The sequence below is a fragment of the Leopardus geoffroyi genome, chromosome B1 (genome assembly GCF_018350155.1).
Source record: "Leopardus geoffroyi isolate Oge1 chromosome B1, O.geoffroyi_Oge1_pat1.0, whole genome shotgun sequence".
Lineage (NCBI taxonomy): Eukaryota > Metazoa > Chordata > Mammalia > Carnivora > Felidae > Leopardus > Leopardus geoffroyi.
In genome coordinates, this window is record NC_059327.1 from 145,484,494 (window position 1) to 145,501,956 (window position 17,463).

The window sequence follows — 17,463 nt, forward strand, 5'->3', positions numbered from 1 at the left end:
TTTCCGTTCCTATCTCTTTCCCTCGTATTCTTGCCCCACTCCGTCCTCTTGGTGCTAATTGAAAATTAGATGACTTCTTTCTACTATATATTTGAAAATGAATTTAAAAGCCACAATCACCCTCAGTTTCAGCATCCCCAGCTCTTTCCATTTCCCATTTCTCTTTTTTTAATACGCTTTATTGAGATATAATTTATACCTCATACCATTCATCCAGTCACATCTCTTTTCATTTCTTCTTTTCTCCCATGAAAAGCCACTTAATGAGCATATGTGGCACTTTGTAGGAGATGAGCCATTTCAGTTTAGCAAACTGCTCCTCCGTTCCTCCACAGTAAAAGGTCAACAGCCTCAGAAGACAAACGGACAGCCGGCAGAATCTTGCCAGGAACAGGTAAGATTCTCAATCATGTCAATATTTTTTATTTCCTTCATAATTATAAAATCGATATGTCTTGAGGATAAGTTACATGGAGAATTCAGAGAAGCTGAAAAAGGAATCCACATTTATCTATCACTTATTAACCATTCGCCAGAAGTAACTACTCCATTCAAATTGTACTTTTTCTTCCCTCTTTGTTTTTCCGTCAGTGTGTGTGTGTGTGTGTGTGTGTGTGTGTGTGTGTGTTCCTATTTGGATTTCTATCATAGATGCAATCTAATATAATTATTTTCAAGTATAATTGCCCATAAGAATTCCCTTTTATAACTAGACCATCATTCAGAGTAAATATTCCCATGTTGTTGGATGCTTAGGCTGTTTTCAACTTTTGGCTGTCAGAGATGAATCTGTAATGGAGATCTTTGAATATCATCTCAGTAAGCCTCCTTACAATTCTCTTTAGGATAAATTCCTACATGCAGTGTTTTGGAAGCTGAGATAATGTCCATTCACAAGCTTCTATCCAAAACAAGTTTTTAACTCTATTTATTGGTATTTGAAGAAATTTACCCCAGTTTACTATCTAGTGCCCATGGTAAATGAATGGCATTTCTGAGTTCTTTCCAAGCCACTCAGTATTCCTTTGCAGAGCTTCCACTAAAAAGTCGGAAAATTTATAAGAGGGGGGAAATGCCTTCAAATCATTTTTTATTCAAATAAAGAAAGTTTGAGGTGATATCTTAGTGACCAAAAATAACTCATGGTACTCTTAGTATACAAGAGGCAATCTTCATTCATTTTGACATGGAATACCACATTATTTCACCACAAATATCCTCACCAGCTATCCTGGGAAGAATGTATATTATAATGTATCCCTTGTCGTGTGTGTGTCTATGTGTTGCGCATGTGCGTGTGTGTGCGTGTGCGTGTGCGTGTGTGTGTGTGTGTGTGTGTGTGTGTGTGTTATAGAGACAAGAAACCATCCTGGTTATTTTAAAAATAAGTGTAAGTATGAATTATGTAACGCAATAGAAACTCAATAGAAGTATTATTGAAATGCACCTGCCTTTTTTTTTTGCAGTGTGATATCTGATCCCTGATATTGATGACTACCTTGATTTAATGGGCACATGTTAGGATATTAAGGCTGAATTACCTGCAATCGGCACACTCAGAGAAGGACTATGACGTATTTGAATTTGTTCCAACCACAGGCATAAAGCCCACATTCATGCATAGTACTCATTAATCCTCAGGTTTTGTAACAAGGGTAAGTCATTCTAAAATAAGCAATTATTAATTAGCCAAGTGAGAAATAAATTTGGGGTAAATGCACTTAGGTGTGGGATGAAGAGCCAGGGCCAGAAACTTTTCTCTGACCATATAAATGGGTAAAAAGAAAGGACTTTCATAGAAAGCTGCCTGAGGAGATCTATGCCAACAGAGTGCTTCCTTACTTCTTATCGCTCCCCTTCGGAAACAACCACACCTAAAGCAGGTAGCCAGGCGCACAGTCAGATCACCCATTTCAAACACCGCCTCTGTGTGGATAATTACACGAGTGTTGATATGTGACATTTTGATCCCAGAATTTTTTTTTTTTTCCAATTTTCACTTTTCCTGGATGAGGTGAATGGATGTTATTGCAAAGCCACAACGAATAATGACCGACTGTAGATCTAATGAAATCATTTCACTTTCTGCCAGTCAACGCATGTTTGGAGGAGACATCCCACAATACCACACACTCGGAATCTACCACAGGAATGATGACTTCACCAAAGAAGGGCTCATATTGTTACCCACACTAGAAGGGAAAGCTACAATATTTTCCTGTTCTGTCACTGAAGACAGTCATCGTTTCTCAGTTGTCTCTCTGCCTCCTCCCTGCCTTACCTTTGAATTCTGCAGGTGCAAGCTCTGAGTCAAGGGTGCTGATGGAATGCCATATTAAGCCTTCGTGAAGTGGAACAGCCCCAAACAAGGTATTAAGGAGAATCTAAGGCTGCCTGGACCTGAAAGAGATCATCTGCTTCTATGAAGGCCCTCCCCGACTTCTAGGAAAAAAGACTTTCAACCAAGCACCTGAATTCTAAAGAAGGAAGCTTCTTCATTCCACAGCGAGTCTTCTAGTCCCCAGTGCAAAGCTCTTCACTAGGTTCAAAAACTACAAAGGTAAATAAGACACGGTCCTGGCTAATGGAGGTCACAATACAGCAGGAGTCACTTTCAATGCTGTCCCTGTAATTCTCACTATTCTGCCCTCATCACATATCTCATCGAGGTCCTCTGTATTTCCATTCCCCTTCTCCTCTTTTATTATCCTGTTACACTTCAAAACTTGTGCCCCCCGCCCATCTTCAACTCCTCCCAAACCTGCTTCCTCTCTATGTGCGCTCCCTCATCAATGGTCACACCGTATGCCCAGGATGCGAAGACAGAAAAACTTTCTCGTCTACCTTCTGTTTCTCTGTCTCACTTTCAGCTACTGCTGTATTAGTTTAGGGCCACGTCAGTGCTACTTCCAGCCCCATCCCTGCCCAGAGGCTACCAGAGTAACCATTCTAGAATTTAAATATGATTATGTTACTCCAATACCTACAACTATTTAAAAGTTGCCCCCAGCTGGTAGGATAAAATCCAAATCCCTTCATGTATTCTGCTCTCTGGCCTTTCCTAAATACTCAGCGTCATCATTCACCACTCGCAGACAGACATCTATCATTTTGACAGGCATCTAATATTTTCTTTGATATGTGCATAGTGTTTTTCAGCTCTAAGCTTCCAGAAGTCCCCTTCTCTTAGATTCTGCCCAGTGACTTTCTGTTCATGCCGTGGCTGGGGCCCAGCTCTATCCGTTCATCTTGAGAACCAGTGAAGCAGGGCTCATTCCTCCTCAGTGGTGCTCTCTCTCTGTCGCTCTTGGTCTGGGTCTCAGTTTTGGTCTCTTCCTCTATATCTGTCTCTGTCTTTCCCTCTCTCTGTGTGTCTCCATCCTTCTTGGTCTCTGTCTCTCTATCTCTCTGCCTCAGTCTCTATCTCTCTTGGTCTCTGTTTCTCTCTCTCTCTTTCTCCATTTCCCTTTTTCTAGATGATGGATAGACAGACAGACACACACACACACACACACACACACACACACACACCCCTCTAATATTATGTTAGTGAACCGTACTTTGCTAATTTGTTTGTACATCTTTTCCTCTGCTAGACTCCGAACTTCTCAAGAGCTGGAATTATATTTTATGCATCTTTGTTTCCCAGCGCCTGATGTAGGGCCTAATATATGCAGTGGCAAAATATGTGTTGATATATCAGACTTACATACCACAGCACTGTTTGTAATAGCAATAAATTAGAAGTAACATGCATATCTATCAACAGAAAATGGATACTCAGTCAACTGAGTATCATACAGATAGTGCTACCTCTAGAACATAACACTAATAGCATAACATTAATTAATAATTAATTAATAAATAACATTAATCGGAACAAAACAAGTTGCAGAAACGTACAGCATGTAGAAATTAAAAAACATCTCTAAGCCAAAACATAAGAGACTCTTAAAAACTGAGAACAAACTGAGGGTTGATGGGGGGTGGGAGGGAGGGGAGGGTGGGTGATGGGTATTGAGGAGGGCACCTTTTGGGATGAGCACTGGGTGTTGTATGGAAACCAATTTGACAATCAACTTCATATATTGGAAAAAATAAAAATAAAAAACATCTCTAATGATATTCAGGTTTGAAAATCTGGTTGGTAGGTGTTAACGTTGTTCTTTTGCTCACTTTGATGTGCATTTTTAAACGATGCGCATTTTTAATACTTCATAATGTAAATTTTTTTAAAGACCTGGCCATGAAAATCTAACAGAGATAATGCCAATGGCTAGAGACATTATCTTGAAAGGATTCTTCCTCCCTGTGATCCACATATATGCAACCCAGTAGAATTAGCTCTAAATGACATCATCATTTAACAATTCAAGATATATTTCAAAGAAAATCTCTATTTCTCCATAATAAAGATAGATCTTTGATCTAATTGCTCTTTACTGAAGTACCCTTAGATATTGCTGCTCAACACTTGTTTTACTCAAGAAAATCAGGAAGTAGAAAAACATGTAAAGGAAAGAACCTCCAAAGAAAGATCAATCTCTGCTTCCCACATACTGATATCAGCCAAAAACACTTCATGACGAAAAGATCATAACCCCTTTTTTCACAAGTCCGTGCAATCACAAGTTGAGAAAAAAATTATAAGGGCCTCAGGAAAAATGAAGAAAAAGAAATAAAGCCTTGGGATGCTTCTTAGGTGCTCAATTTGGGGGGAAGGGCATTTTTGCTTATTTGAAGATAACACGGGTCAAGGAAAAATTTACAAGTTCATACGCACCTTTTACAGTCCACGTGTCAAAGTAACGGCAACTTGACCTTTTGGTGCTGCATGACAAATTTTCATTTAAAGCATATTGTAATTTTAGTCAGAGGGTCACAACACAAAGTCAGACTGAACAGAAGGGAAACTACATATCTTTAGCACCACTTATGTGCTGGGCACTTAATTCTTATGGCACCCTGTACCATTGGTATTATTACTTCCATCTTACAATAGTTTCAAATGAAGCCCAGAGAATTAAATGTGATTTTTAAATTCGAACTGGGTGAAACTGGATTCGAACCCAGATCCTCCTGACTTTAAAGGCCATGCTTCTATGCACATCCTGCTTCCGATTCTTGTCCCTTCCCCCTTATGCCACACCCTGCCATCCTCCTGTGTGCATCCCTAAGGCCTGGTGGCATACTGATGTGTAATGGCCGATAGGCCTACAGAGGGGGTTACAAATAATACACGTCTATTACTTTTGTGTGTGGTAAGGCTGTTTAACAACGCCCATGAAAGGCATAAAATATCGCTTGGTATTACATGCACATATATAGTTTTTGTTATACACAAAGCTTTAAATATTAGTTTTGTTTTTGAAAATACAAGTAACCATTCGTTAGCAAATAAAGCACTTAAGACCAATATAATAGATATTACAGGTTCCTTGTGCGAATAATCACAGGTGCTCACAAAGGTGTTCACAGTTGTTTACTACAATGTTCATAATAGTAAAAACTGGGAATAATCTAAATGTCCCCCCATCAAGAACTGAATAAATAAATTTTACCCAGCAGCATAGAATACTATGAAGCCATAAGAAATCACGTTTCAGAAGAATGCATTTTATGAGGAAACATGTACACAGTGTGGAGCTGTAAAATGCAAATGGTACAGGCAGTGTGAAAGAACTATGTAACTATTTACATTTGCATGCAAACATAAAATAGTGGAAGGCCAAACACCAAACTGTTAACTGTGGTTGACTCTGGCTTATGGTACATGTTTGCTAGGTTCTCACGGTAGGGATGTATTACTGACGTCAGGAAAACAGTCAATAGTCAAGCACCCTCTCACACTGTGAGGAAGCTTCTGTATTGTGCATCAGGGAGGCTCTGGGGATGGCTTGGTGGACGAAACACCAGCTTTCACCCACTACGACACTCTGTATCCAGAGGTTAACGTGCAAGTGGCATTGATGGTGTGGGCTAGAATGGGAGAGGGAGACTGAAAGGGTGGGCAGAGGTCTGAGAGAATAAACCCCTTCAGCTAAGTGTCTCTCCTTCCGTAACCTCTCCCAAAGTCACACTGTACCACAAGAGAAAGGCCATGAGGGGGGCGCCTGGGTGGCGCAGTCGGTTGAGCGTCCGACTTCAGCCAGGTCACGATCTCGCGGTCCGTGAGTTCGAGCCCCGCGTCAGGCTCTGGGCTGATGGCTCAGAGCCTGGAGCCTGTTTCTGATTCTGTGTCTCCCTCTCTCTCTGCCCCTCCCCCGTTCATGCTCTGTCTCTCTCTGTCCCAAAAATAAATAAAAAAAAAAAAAAAAAAAAAAAAGAGAAAGGCCATGAGGGACTCATCCGGGGAGAACAGAATGCACAGCTACGAGCAAAAGGCAGTATCCCAAGAAGCCATAAATCTTAAGTAAAAATAAATCTTTTATGAAGTTGGTCTCTTCTCTGTAAGTCACTTCATTCATTAATTTATGTTTATGATGACCAGTCGACTTTGATACTATGGTAGTATCAAAAGTAACCAAAAGTCTTTTCCCTTAGTTATATCAGAGTTGTAGCTTGCTAATCAACTGATTTCTTATTTCTGAATCACTGTTTAAATTCATATGCAATGGCCCAGGAAGGACCAACAGATAACATATTAGCATATGACTTGTATTGGGCATTTGCAATATGCTAGGCACTGTGCCAAGGTCCTTCCCCGGCCTGGCTGGCTTCACAATACAGTGTTAGAAACCATAATTCTTTACACCAATGATCTGAGGCTCAGACACATGGGGTGACTTAACCAAGGTTACACACTTAGCAAGTGGCAGAGTTGGGATTTAAATTCTGAAAATTATTACTCTATACCATTGAAGATAACTGACAAGATTGAGATAGATGACACATTTAGGAAGGCAGGAAGGACTTCTAAGTGGGGGAACTGAGGCTACAGGGGCAATATGGAGAATAAGAAATAGCATATGGAGGAGTGCCTGGGTGGCTGAACTGGGTGAGCGTCCGACCCTTGATTTCAGCTCAGGTCATGATCCTGTGGTTGTGGGATTGAGCTGAGCATGGAGGCTGTTTGAGATTGTCTCTCTCTCTCTGTCTCTCTGACTGTCTCTCTCTCCATCTGCCACTCTCCCCTGCTTGTGCACATGCTCTCTCATTCTCTCTCTCTTTCTCTCAAATGGAATAAATAAATAAACAAGCAGGGGCGCCTGGGTGGCCCAGTCTGTTAAGCGTCCGACTTTGGCTCATGTCATCATCTCACGGCTCATGCCGGGTTCTCTATCTCATGGTTCATGGGTTTGAGCCCCACATCCGGCTCTGTGCTGACAGCTCAGAGACTGGAGTCTGCTTCAGATTCTGTGTCTCCCTCTCTCTCTGCCCCTCGCTCACTTGTGCTCTGTCCCTCTCTCTCTCTCTCAAAAATAAACATTAAAATTTAAAATAAACAAACAAGCACACAAACAAATAAGATATGGAAAGAACACTAGCATTAGTGAAACCATGAAATGTGTTGGCATCCACTCAGAAAGCGCCCAGGGCTGTAAGGAGGCAAGTCCCACTCCTGAGTTGCATGAGCTGTGGATATGGTGGAACAAAGAGTTTCCATGCCCCACCCCTTGGAATTTCTCAGTGTCCTGGCATCCAGAAAATTACTAATCCTGCTCCAAGGAAGAAGAAATCCACCAGAGGGAAAACTCTATTGAGAACCTAAGATGATGTTTGATGGGAGTGTATCCAAAACTTGATGATATGATGGGAAAAGTCGTGAAAAGAAATTGGTTGGTCACCTTTATTTTATGACGAGTAAGTATGAGTACTCCAAATTACTCTACTGAATTGCCTATTTATCCTGTTTTATATTACAGTGTCTGTCATTAAAAGTGTTGCAATAGAGACGCTAGAGTTACGACTGTGAAGGTTCATTCATCGCGCTGGAGGGGATGGCTTAGTGGACAAAACGCCAGCTTTCACCAACTATGACACTCTGTATCCAGAGGTTAATATGCAAGTGGCATTGACTCAGCAGCTCGTCTTCTGAATGAAGCTAGTTCAGTTTACTCACATGGGTGGAGGGTCTTCTGGACAATGTCTAGAAAAAACCTGCCTATCCTGCTTGAATAGTGAAGATTCCTAGAATTTTATAGACTTAGGGTTTCCCCCAGTCTCCTGGAAGCGTGAGATACAAATGAGTCAAAGGATCTTCTAACACACTCTTAACATCGGTGCCCTGTCCTGGCTGGCTTTCCCTTCTTTATCACTAGCCTTGCAGAGCCAATGAGGCCTTCCCTTAAACCATTTCTTTCCATTCAACGGTTTAACAGTCTTACTATATTTTAGATGTCTACGACAGTCTCTTTACCGTCTTCACTCGGCTCAGAATTTCTTAATCTTAATATTTCAAATCAAATCAATCCAAACATCCACGTAATGACACAAACTGCTCTTGTATGGACAAATCTTTCACCTTTATGACTTTATCAATTTACTTTACGATGACAAACTAGGAATGTTTAGTAGTTACAAACATGCTACCACTGTGTGATGCAATCAATAACTAGAGAGATGATTCATTCCACCTTTATAAAATTATATTCTTAAAAATTCATCAGCTAAATTTGTATCAGTTTGACAAAGTCCATACTCCAGTTGTAATTTCAAAATGAATACGGCACACACTCATTGAGTACCCACTATGTGTCAGATCTTGTCTGAAGCACTTATATACCAAGTTAAAAAAAAAAATACCAGTCCCATCCCTGCTAGAGTCTAGTGAAGGTGACAGACAACCATAAACAGGTGATAAGTGCCATAAACATGGTACAGTAAAGTGCCCTAGAAACAGATTCATTCTCTCTGTGAACCTGGAGAGTAGTTTTGAGGAGGGACCTGAAGCTTCTTATTTCAGAATGCATAGCTTGACAGGATCTGATTTTTAGATTTGAGCTTTGAAAGTAAATGTCCAATGTGCGGAGAGGTGTTTAAAAAGTAAGTGATTCATCCTTAAACCTATAAGGATAGGACTATGGGAATTTGAGAAGCTATAGGGGTGAGATTAATATTAACATAAGCTAATTTTATTCATGCCTCCGGATCTTTACACAATGATTTCCTTTTTTACTTTTTTCTTCTGCAAGCCCATTCCAAGATTTCATCACTCACTACATTCTTTTCTGTCATCCCTCAGACATTGTCGAAAGACATTATCGATCTCTCTGATACATCACACACCACTCCTCCTTCTCTTCCTGACTTCTAGATGGGACTGTTTCCATATATGCTGACATTCTAGTTATGACAACAATCCAGCCCTCCCTGTTCCAGCTACCTCTGCCATTAGATCACTATCTTCTTCTTTAATACCCACTGCTAATTGTAGTTGTTTATTTCCCACACATAATGCATGATGTGGTCATTTTTGTAAGATTTCATTCCTATCGTCCGATGATATGGAGTTTCTTTTTTATGTTAATTCATGCTTTCTTTAGAATTTCACTGTAATTTACCAATATCTACATATTTTATCCTTCAATTCACCAGGTGATTATTAAGGACATGGAAATGTAGCAATCTTTAGTTATTTTTTATGAACTCTCAATTTTCTTTCTCCAAACTTCCCACTATCCAAATATTTATTTCTTCAGGACAGCTGCAGGGTTATCTATGGGGCTGTCTTCTAGCATTCTACAAAATGCCTTTGTTTCTAGTTACAGGCATTAGAGCTGGAATAGGAGGCAGGCACAAGACCTGTTCACATTATCTTCATCCAAAATGTCCTCCATGACCAGGATGGAGTGTGGTAAACTCCATGGACTGTGGATGGAGTATGGCTGTCTATAATAGCTGGCACCTGACTGGTGCCCTCTGGTGGTAGCAGGATGCCTTGACTGGGATGGTTGCTAGACAGCCTCAATACTGTCTCCACACCTACGAGCCTGAGTACCTCCTGGCTCCTCTCTTGTTAATTTTATAGAGGCTTGGTCCTCCTTTCCCTTCCCTTCCTTCATTTCCCTTTTTCTTTTCCCATCTTATTTTTTAACACATTGTACTCAGTGCTGATTCAGGCCTCTACAAAGGAGCAAACAGTGAGTCTATAAGAGACACTGACGGATGACGACAGTGATGGTGATAAGGACTGTGACATAAAGTTTGCTTTATTCACAAGAGAATGTCAGTGGTTCTTGAAAGAGGACCACCCATCTGCCATTTCTCATGGCAATAAAAACATAAGCATGAATGTACATTGAGGAATTTTTGCCCCACTAGAAAAAATATTCATTCAATATTTTAATTGATAAATAGAAAGTAAGATTGATTGTGAAACATTCTTTACCAGTTAACATTAGAGTCAAGTAGCACCTTGTAAAGAGAACATAAATTTCACTCTGTCTAAAGTTTGGGATGAATGAGGATGACCAAATTCCTCTCTACTCACTGAAATCTGACTCTTGTAGGTGAATCCAATGTTTCTAAAAAGAAGTCAATTTTCATAATCTTCTTTCATAAAAGAAGTCAATATTCATAATCTTCTATGCATATATCAGTTGCTGCAGCAGTAGTTCACTTAATGTTATCTGTAGTCTGAAACTTTTTATTGCGTCTCTAAATATCTGTCTTACTCTTCTCAATCCTGTTAAAAAGTTCTTATTTAATATTACCTGAATGTAATTTCTCAGAAAAACTGGAAATGTGGTTAGCTGTACCAGCTTACTGGGGACTTCTGGAAAAGGTAATATTTCTTTTGTTTTTTTTTTTTTTAATTTTTTAATGTTTATTTTATTTTTGACAGAGAGAGACAGAGCATGAGCGGAGGAGGGGCAGAAGGAGAGGGAGACACAGAATCTGAAGCAGGCTCCAGGCTCTGAGCTGTCAGCACAGAGCCCGACGTGGGGCTCGAACTCACGGACCGTGAGATCATGGCCTGAGCAGAAGTCAGACGCTCAACTGACTGAGCCACCCAGGCGCCCCTGGAAAAGGGAATATTTCTATGTTTACTCTATCAGGAGGCAAATTACTCTACCTGGAGCGATCACATGTATATTCTGAGTTCCTGAGAAGGGCCTATAACAGAATAAGAAAGTAAACTAAATTTGGGTGAAACTAATTTAAATGACCATTATCCGCTTCATCAAACTGTTTCTTCTGGAACTTTTGCTCTGCTTTCATAGTTTGTAACTACTCAAAAATTCAGATGTAAAGTCTAGAAAATACCAATCACATCTAATTGATAAAATACAAAAGGCTCTCGTTCAGCCTTGGATAAACAAGAAGATTCACAATTGTCTGCAATGTAGAAATCCTATGTGTATGTGGCAAGAGGAAAGGTAGAAGCAAAGGGTAGAATCATTTTTGTACGTTTGAATAGAAAATGAGGAAAAATCCTACATCCAGTAAATGAAAATGCAATAACTGTCCTCTGTTCCTACTCTTGCTCCTCTCGAATACTCCTTGACATAGTGTAAGCGCTCTTCTAAAAACATAAGCCAGGCCATGTCAACCTCCTGCTCTCAGCCTTTCTTGGCTTATATCAAAGTCCTTCCAAGGGTCCCACAGGAGCTAGCCCTGGCTATCTTATCAAGAGCATTTCCTACCAGCCTCCCCATAACTCATTCACATTTAGAATCAACCATGTCTATGAAGGAACTGGCAACCTGCACATTTGTTCTTGTGCTTAACCTGTCATTCCAAAGGCTACTTGGGTTTTCCATAATGAAGTGACAAATGTTAACGTAGGCACAACAAACCACTATAATAATTGCCGAGAGACAGAATCCAGTCGATGGAAGTTAGTCATACATATACCGAACTCTCCCAAGAAGCTGTTTTTACAGACATGTCAGCAATTAGGGCAGGAATTACTCTGATGATGACATTCCACCAAATAACAGCCACCAAAGACTTACCGGCAGCTACTATGATAACATCTGCCAGCTGTGTATGGATCTTCAATTGTTCTTTGGGAGTGTATCTGTGAGCTATTGTCACGGTTGCATCACCTGGAATGGAGAAGAGCTCCCATTAATAGTTACTGAGCTTTTTCAAAAGTTATGGATGCTATCATTCTAGGGGAGATTCAGTTATATCCTAAGAGTAGGAAAATTGCTTTCAAATGATTACAACACTTTAAGAACAAAAGCTAGATAAGAAAACCTAGATGACTGAAAATATTATACCCTCCAATTAACCAGTGGAAAATCAAATAAGACCAAATGAGAGTATGTGCTGACCATCAAAAGAGAGATCTAAGTAAGGTCCTAGAAACCCGGCACGTGAAAGTTCTGTATTGAGGTTAATATGTAAATATGTGGGATACTTGTTGGCTTGATAATTAGGTATATAAGCTCTGAAAACAGCAAGTAAGTGCATCCAAGATGGGGCAATGCATTGTGGGAACACAGCTGAGAGATTAATTCCGCCTCCTCCTGAGGAGGTGTCAAGGAAGGGTTCCTAAAGGAGGCAATATACTTTAGGTCTCAAAGTATGAGCGGGGGTGTACCAATTCAAGAAAGAAGAAAAGGGCATTCCAAGCCAACAGAAGAACAGGAAAAATATGGACCAACTTTGAAATTATGTGTTTAGGAAATAATGAAGAGGCTTTAGATATAACAGGAAATATTCATACATGCTTTAACGACGTGGTGTATGAATAAGAGAGGTTACCGGCCTGACGGCTTCCAGTGCTTTAAGCATGAGCCAAGGAAGAGAAGTGAAAGAAAGGCAAGGATGAGAGTAGTCAGAAAAGGACTTCCAGTCAGAGGGTGGCTGTGTGAGACAGTACCTCGTCTCTTCTCCTAGATAACCTACAAGTGCTACACATTTAACAACAACAACAAAAACTATATAACCTCCATTTTTAGCAAAACCAGAAAGACATATTTTCCATAGATTCCAAAAAATGTGTGCGAGTTACCCAGAAGCAGCAGAGTTAATATATACACACAGGAAGAAAGGCAGCGAAGAAATGCAGAGAATAACAAGATGGCCAGTAGCAGCGGATCTCTGAAAATGACCACAAAAATACACTGTTCGAAGGCGCAGGGTCCACATCAAAAATACAAAATATATCTCTTATCTGTAGCAGAGAAGAAAGAAATAGAGGCAGAAGAGGCCCGCTCGGACCCAGGATGGTTCACACTGCCTCGTAACTGAAAGACTCATGTGGAGGGGCCATTTTAACGGGAAGCGGTTTGACTTTGTGTAAGTGGTGAAGAAGGGATCTGAAGGCTGCCCAGCACCTCCTCCCCAGTCCCCAGCAGAAGTACCCGACCCACAGGAGGTCCAAGAGATCTAACTCACTCAATGATAAGTAAGCAAAAAATATTTGACACAGAATTAGTAAAAGAATGCTATGTAAAAATCAGCCCAGGGAAATTTTGAGGGTGACGGAGTTGTTCTGCTTCTAGTGGAGTTCCATGACTGTATGCATTTATCTAAATTCATGGCACTGTACACCGAAAAGAGTGAACTTTACTATACTTTTTAAGTAAATAAAAGAATATATTTTAAAACTGGCAGCCCCCCCCCCCCCCCCCCCCGCCACACACACAAAAACAGAAGGAGTTTTTTTTCAAGAATTTTCCGACGTACCGGTGGGCCCGGGGGGCTCAGACAGTTAAGTGCCTGACTCTTGATTTTGGCTCAGGTCATGATCTCAAGGTTAGTGAGATCAAGCCCCATGGCAGGCACTGTGCTGATAGCGAGGAGCCTTCTTGGGATTCTCTCTCTCTTTCTTTCTCTGCCCCTCCCCTGCTTGTGCTCTCCCTCTCTCTCTCTCAAAATAAATAAATAAACCTTTTTTTAAAAAAAAATGATTTACCAACATACCAATACACTCAACAACAAAAAGTGTCGCAAATGGAAAAGTTGAACGTTATGACCAAACATTATGCCAAAAATTTAAAAATTAAGAATGTAAAGTCACAGGACCTGGGGAAAAAGAAGACTTTGAATCCATACAAATTGACCATAATGGGCAACATTGAGAAAAATTTCAGTAAAGTAACTAGATTGTAAACATCAAAGAAGAAGAGTATTATGAGCAAAAATTCAAATTTGTATCTTCAACTCCAGAAAACAGAAGAGCAATATTTGCAAGAGACTCATGCAAAAAAAAAAAAAAAAATGGGAGTCACAGTCAAATCATTCTCCAAGAATAAAGGTTACAATTTTGAAATTGTAAGAACTCAGGGAATACTGTTCCCTTGTGTTTTTCCTAAAGAACTTGTTAAATGATTAACTTTAATGAATCAATATCATATATCTGAGGAAAACAGCAAAAGGACTATTAGAAAGTTTGGAATATATTTAATCATAAAAGTAAGACTAAAAAAAATGAGAGCTGGGTGATGGACAAAATGTAAATCCTATTTGCTCTAAATATGAAAAAAATGGTATAAATAACAAAATTGGAATGGGAAGGGCAAAGATGAGAAAGTTTGCTGATTGCGAACTAGATTAACATAACATTAATCATGTTATCTAATGACTAGGATCAAAAAACATTTAAAACTGATCAATCAAATAACAGAAGAAGAAGAAGATTTAGAAGTATAAGGTAAAAACATTACAAAGATAATTTTTATTGGCAAATATCAGGTTGGAGACAAAAGAAATGGAATCAGGGAAGAAAAATAAAAGCATTTTATCATTTTTATTTATTTATTTATTTTGAGAGATAGAACTCACGCGCATGCACACCACCCACATGTGCGATTGGGGGAGGGGCAGAGAGAGAGAGACAGAGAATATGAACCCGAGGCAGGCTCCACGCTCACTCTGGAGCCCGACACAGTTGGGGCTTGATCCCGACCGTGAGATCATGACCTGAGCTAAAGTCAAGTGTTGGATGCTCAACTGACTGAGTCAGCCAGGAGCCCCCATTTTTTAAATTAGATTATCAATAGATACCATATGAAGAAATAGACAACTAAGAGTACTGCATAAAGTTATAACTATTAGAGTAATGACTAACTTTCCTAAATATCAGAAGAACCATACATAAACAAGAAAAACAATGTAAAAAATAAGTAAAAGCCATAAAAACAACAAACAGAACAGAAACTAATACACAGTTCAGATCAGATACATTTGTCTTCATAACAAATTTTCCTACGTTATCTATTTAAAAGAATCCTACTTCCACATTGGCTTGCAAACCAAAAACAAAATCTAACTCTATACTTTATATAAGGTACATCTAAAACAAAGCTGTTTGGATGTCAAAAATAAAAGATAGGCAAATGCGTAGCAGGAAAAGGACAAAAAAAGAGATGATGTTCTTATTGTCAAATAAGGAGAAATTTACCATTAAATAGGACAAAGAAAGTACACATTATAATGCAAAGATGTGATTCAAACGAACTCACAACAATGAGAAATATATAAGTAACATGTAAGAGAAATATAATTCATATAGCAGAAATTACAAGGGATACAAATCAAAAAAGAAACACATTGTATTTGCTGAATTTAATTCACCTTTCTCAATCCACAACAGATCAAAGATATAAAAAATGCAAATAACATAATTAATGTTATGTACCTTATTGCAATATATCAAATTTTGAAAGCAGAACATACATTTTCTTTTCATGTAGCCAAAGAATATTTTTTAAATGGTATTCTCTTTGGCTACAAAGAGAATTTTAATTAATACCAAAAAATAGGTTGATAAACTTCAGATATTTTCTTTCATCACAAGTCTATAAAGTTATAATTATTGAAAAAGTCAGAAATTAAAAGTTTCTTTCTGGACTCCTGGATGGCTCAGTTGGTCAAACATCCAATTTTTCATTTCGGTTCAGGTCATAATTTCATGGTTTGTGAGTTCGAGTCCCACATCGGGCTCTGCACTGGCAGCAGGGAGTTTGCTTGGGATTCTCCCTCCCTCTTTCTCTCTTTCTCTCTCTCTTTCTCTCTCTCTCCCTCTCTCCCTGCCCCTCCTCTGCTTGTGCTCTCTCTCTCTCTCTCTTTTTCAAAATAAACACATAAACATTTAAAAAAAGAAATCAAAAGGTTTTTTTTCAGCGGGATTTTTTAAACCCTATTTTAAATAATTCTTGGGTCAAAAAGAGAACACAAAACAACAGTGCAGAAATTCTAGAAACATTTATAATGAAATTACTATATATTAGATCCTATAAAATAAAGATAAAACAAAGAACTAAAATGATTAAATCAATAAAAGAAAAGAAGTGAATCAATCACTTAACTTAAAAAAAGTAGATAAGGAACCAAAAAGAAACAAAAGAAATGAGAAGATTAGTAAACATAAAGTCAAGATGTTAATATTAAATAGGTCTGAAAATTGTAATATAAGCAGTGAGAGAATTCAACAAATTGCCAAATAAAAAGTAAATATACAGTAATAAATAGCTTTCATATATAACAAGACATTAGAAGATAAAAGGAAAGACTCCATTAGAATAGCAATACAAGAAGTAAAATACTCAGAAATAAACTTAACAAGAAATGTGCAAAACCTATGTGGTAAAAGAAAATCTCCAGAACAATACCAAGAGACATCAGTAAGACTGAAGAACTAGAAAGATAAACTATGTCTTGTGTAAAAGACTCAATATCCTAGAGATAACAATTCTCCCTACGTTCATTACAAATGGAATACGACTCCAATAAAATCTGGTAGTTTGCATTTTTTTGGAAGAATATAACTTTATCCTAAAGTTAATAAGGAAAAAGGAAAGTCAATAACCAGAAAAGCTTTAAAAAGGAAGAACAATGAGAGACAGCGGTACTTGATAGCAGTCTTTTTTTTTTTTTTTTTTTTTTAGTGAGAATAGGCTGGGGTTTTTTATTTTTATTTTTTTTATTTTTAAGTTTATTTGTTTATTGAGAGAGAGAGAGAGAGAGAGAGAGAGAGAGAGAAAGGGAGCGCATGAGCAGGGAAGGGGAGAGAGAGAAGGAGAGAGAGAATCCCAAGTTTGCTCCACACTGTCAGTGCAGAGCCTGATGCAGGGCTCAAACCCATGAACCGTGAGATCATGACCTGAGCTGAAATGGAGTGTCAGGTACTCAACCAACTGAGTCACGCAGGGGCCCCTGTTAGCCGTCTTTCTCCTTTCAGTTCATGACACCACCTTCTGCTCAGCTACACGGAGCAGAATCTGTGTACGAGTTTCCCTTGTGTTTCCTCTTCTCTTTGACTTGCTATAAACCAGTAATAAATAAACCATCTCTACCTTAGTACAGCTTCCCTATATGCAGAAAGGTCCTCTCAACCATGGAAGCGTGTCTTCTTGCAGGGGAGCTTCCCAAATCCCCACAAAACCAAAACCAAACAAAAACTTTCCACTTTGTCAGTACTGATGGTTTCAGCAAGGAATTGAGGGATACACAATAATCCACTGAGTTGTATATACATACAATGAACAACCTGTAAAGTGTCAAGCAGAAGAAAAAAATATTAAGATGAATTTCAATAAGTGTATAGAAAGATCTTTTAGGTAA

General features: G+C 38.9%; 1 protein-coding gene across 2 annotated transcripts in view; it reads right to left on the bottom strand.

The window, feature by feature from the left end:
• Positions 1-17,463, bottom strand: part of MTHFD2L (methylenetetrahydrofolate dehydrogenase (NADP+ dependent) 2 like) — a 147,236-nt gene that overhangs the window by 63,836 nt on the left and 65,937 nt on the right. For both annotated transcript variants that reach the window (XM_045473752.1, XM_045473753.1), the window contains one exon: positions 11,901-11,993. In XM_045473752.1, the coding sequence (XP_045329708.1) occupies positions 11,901-11,993 (93 nt within the window). The remainder of the gene's footprint in view (positions 1-11,900; positions 11,994-17,463) is intronic.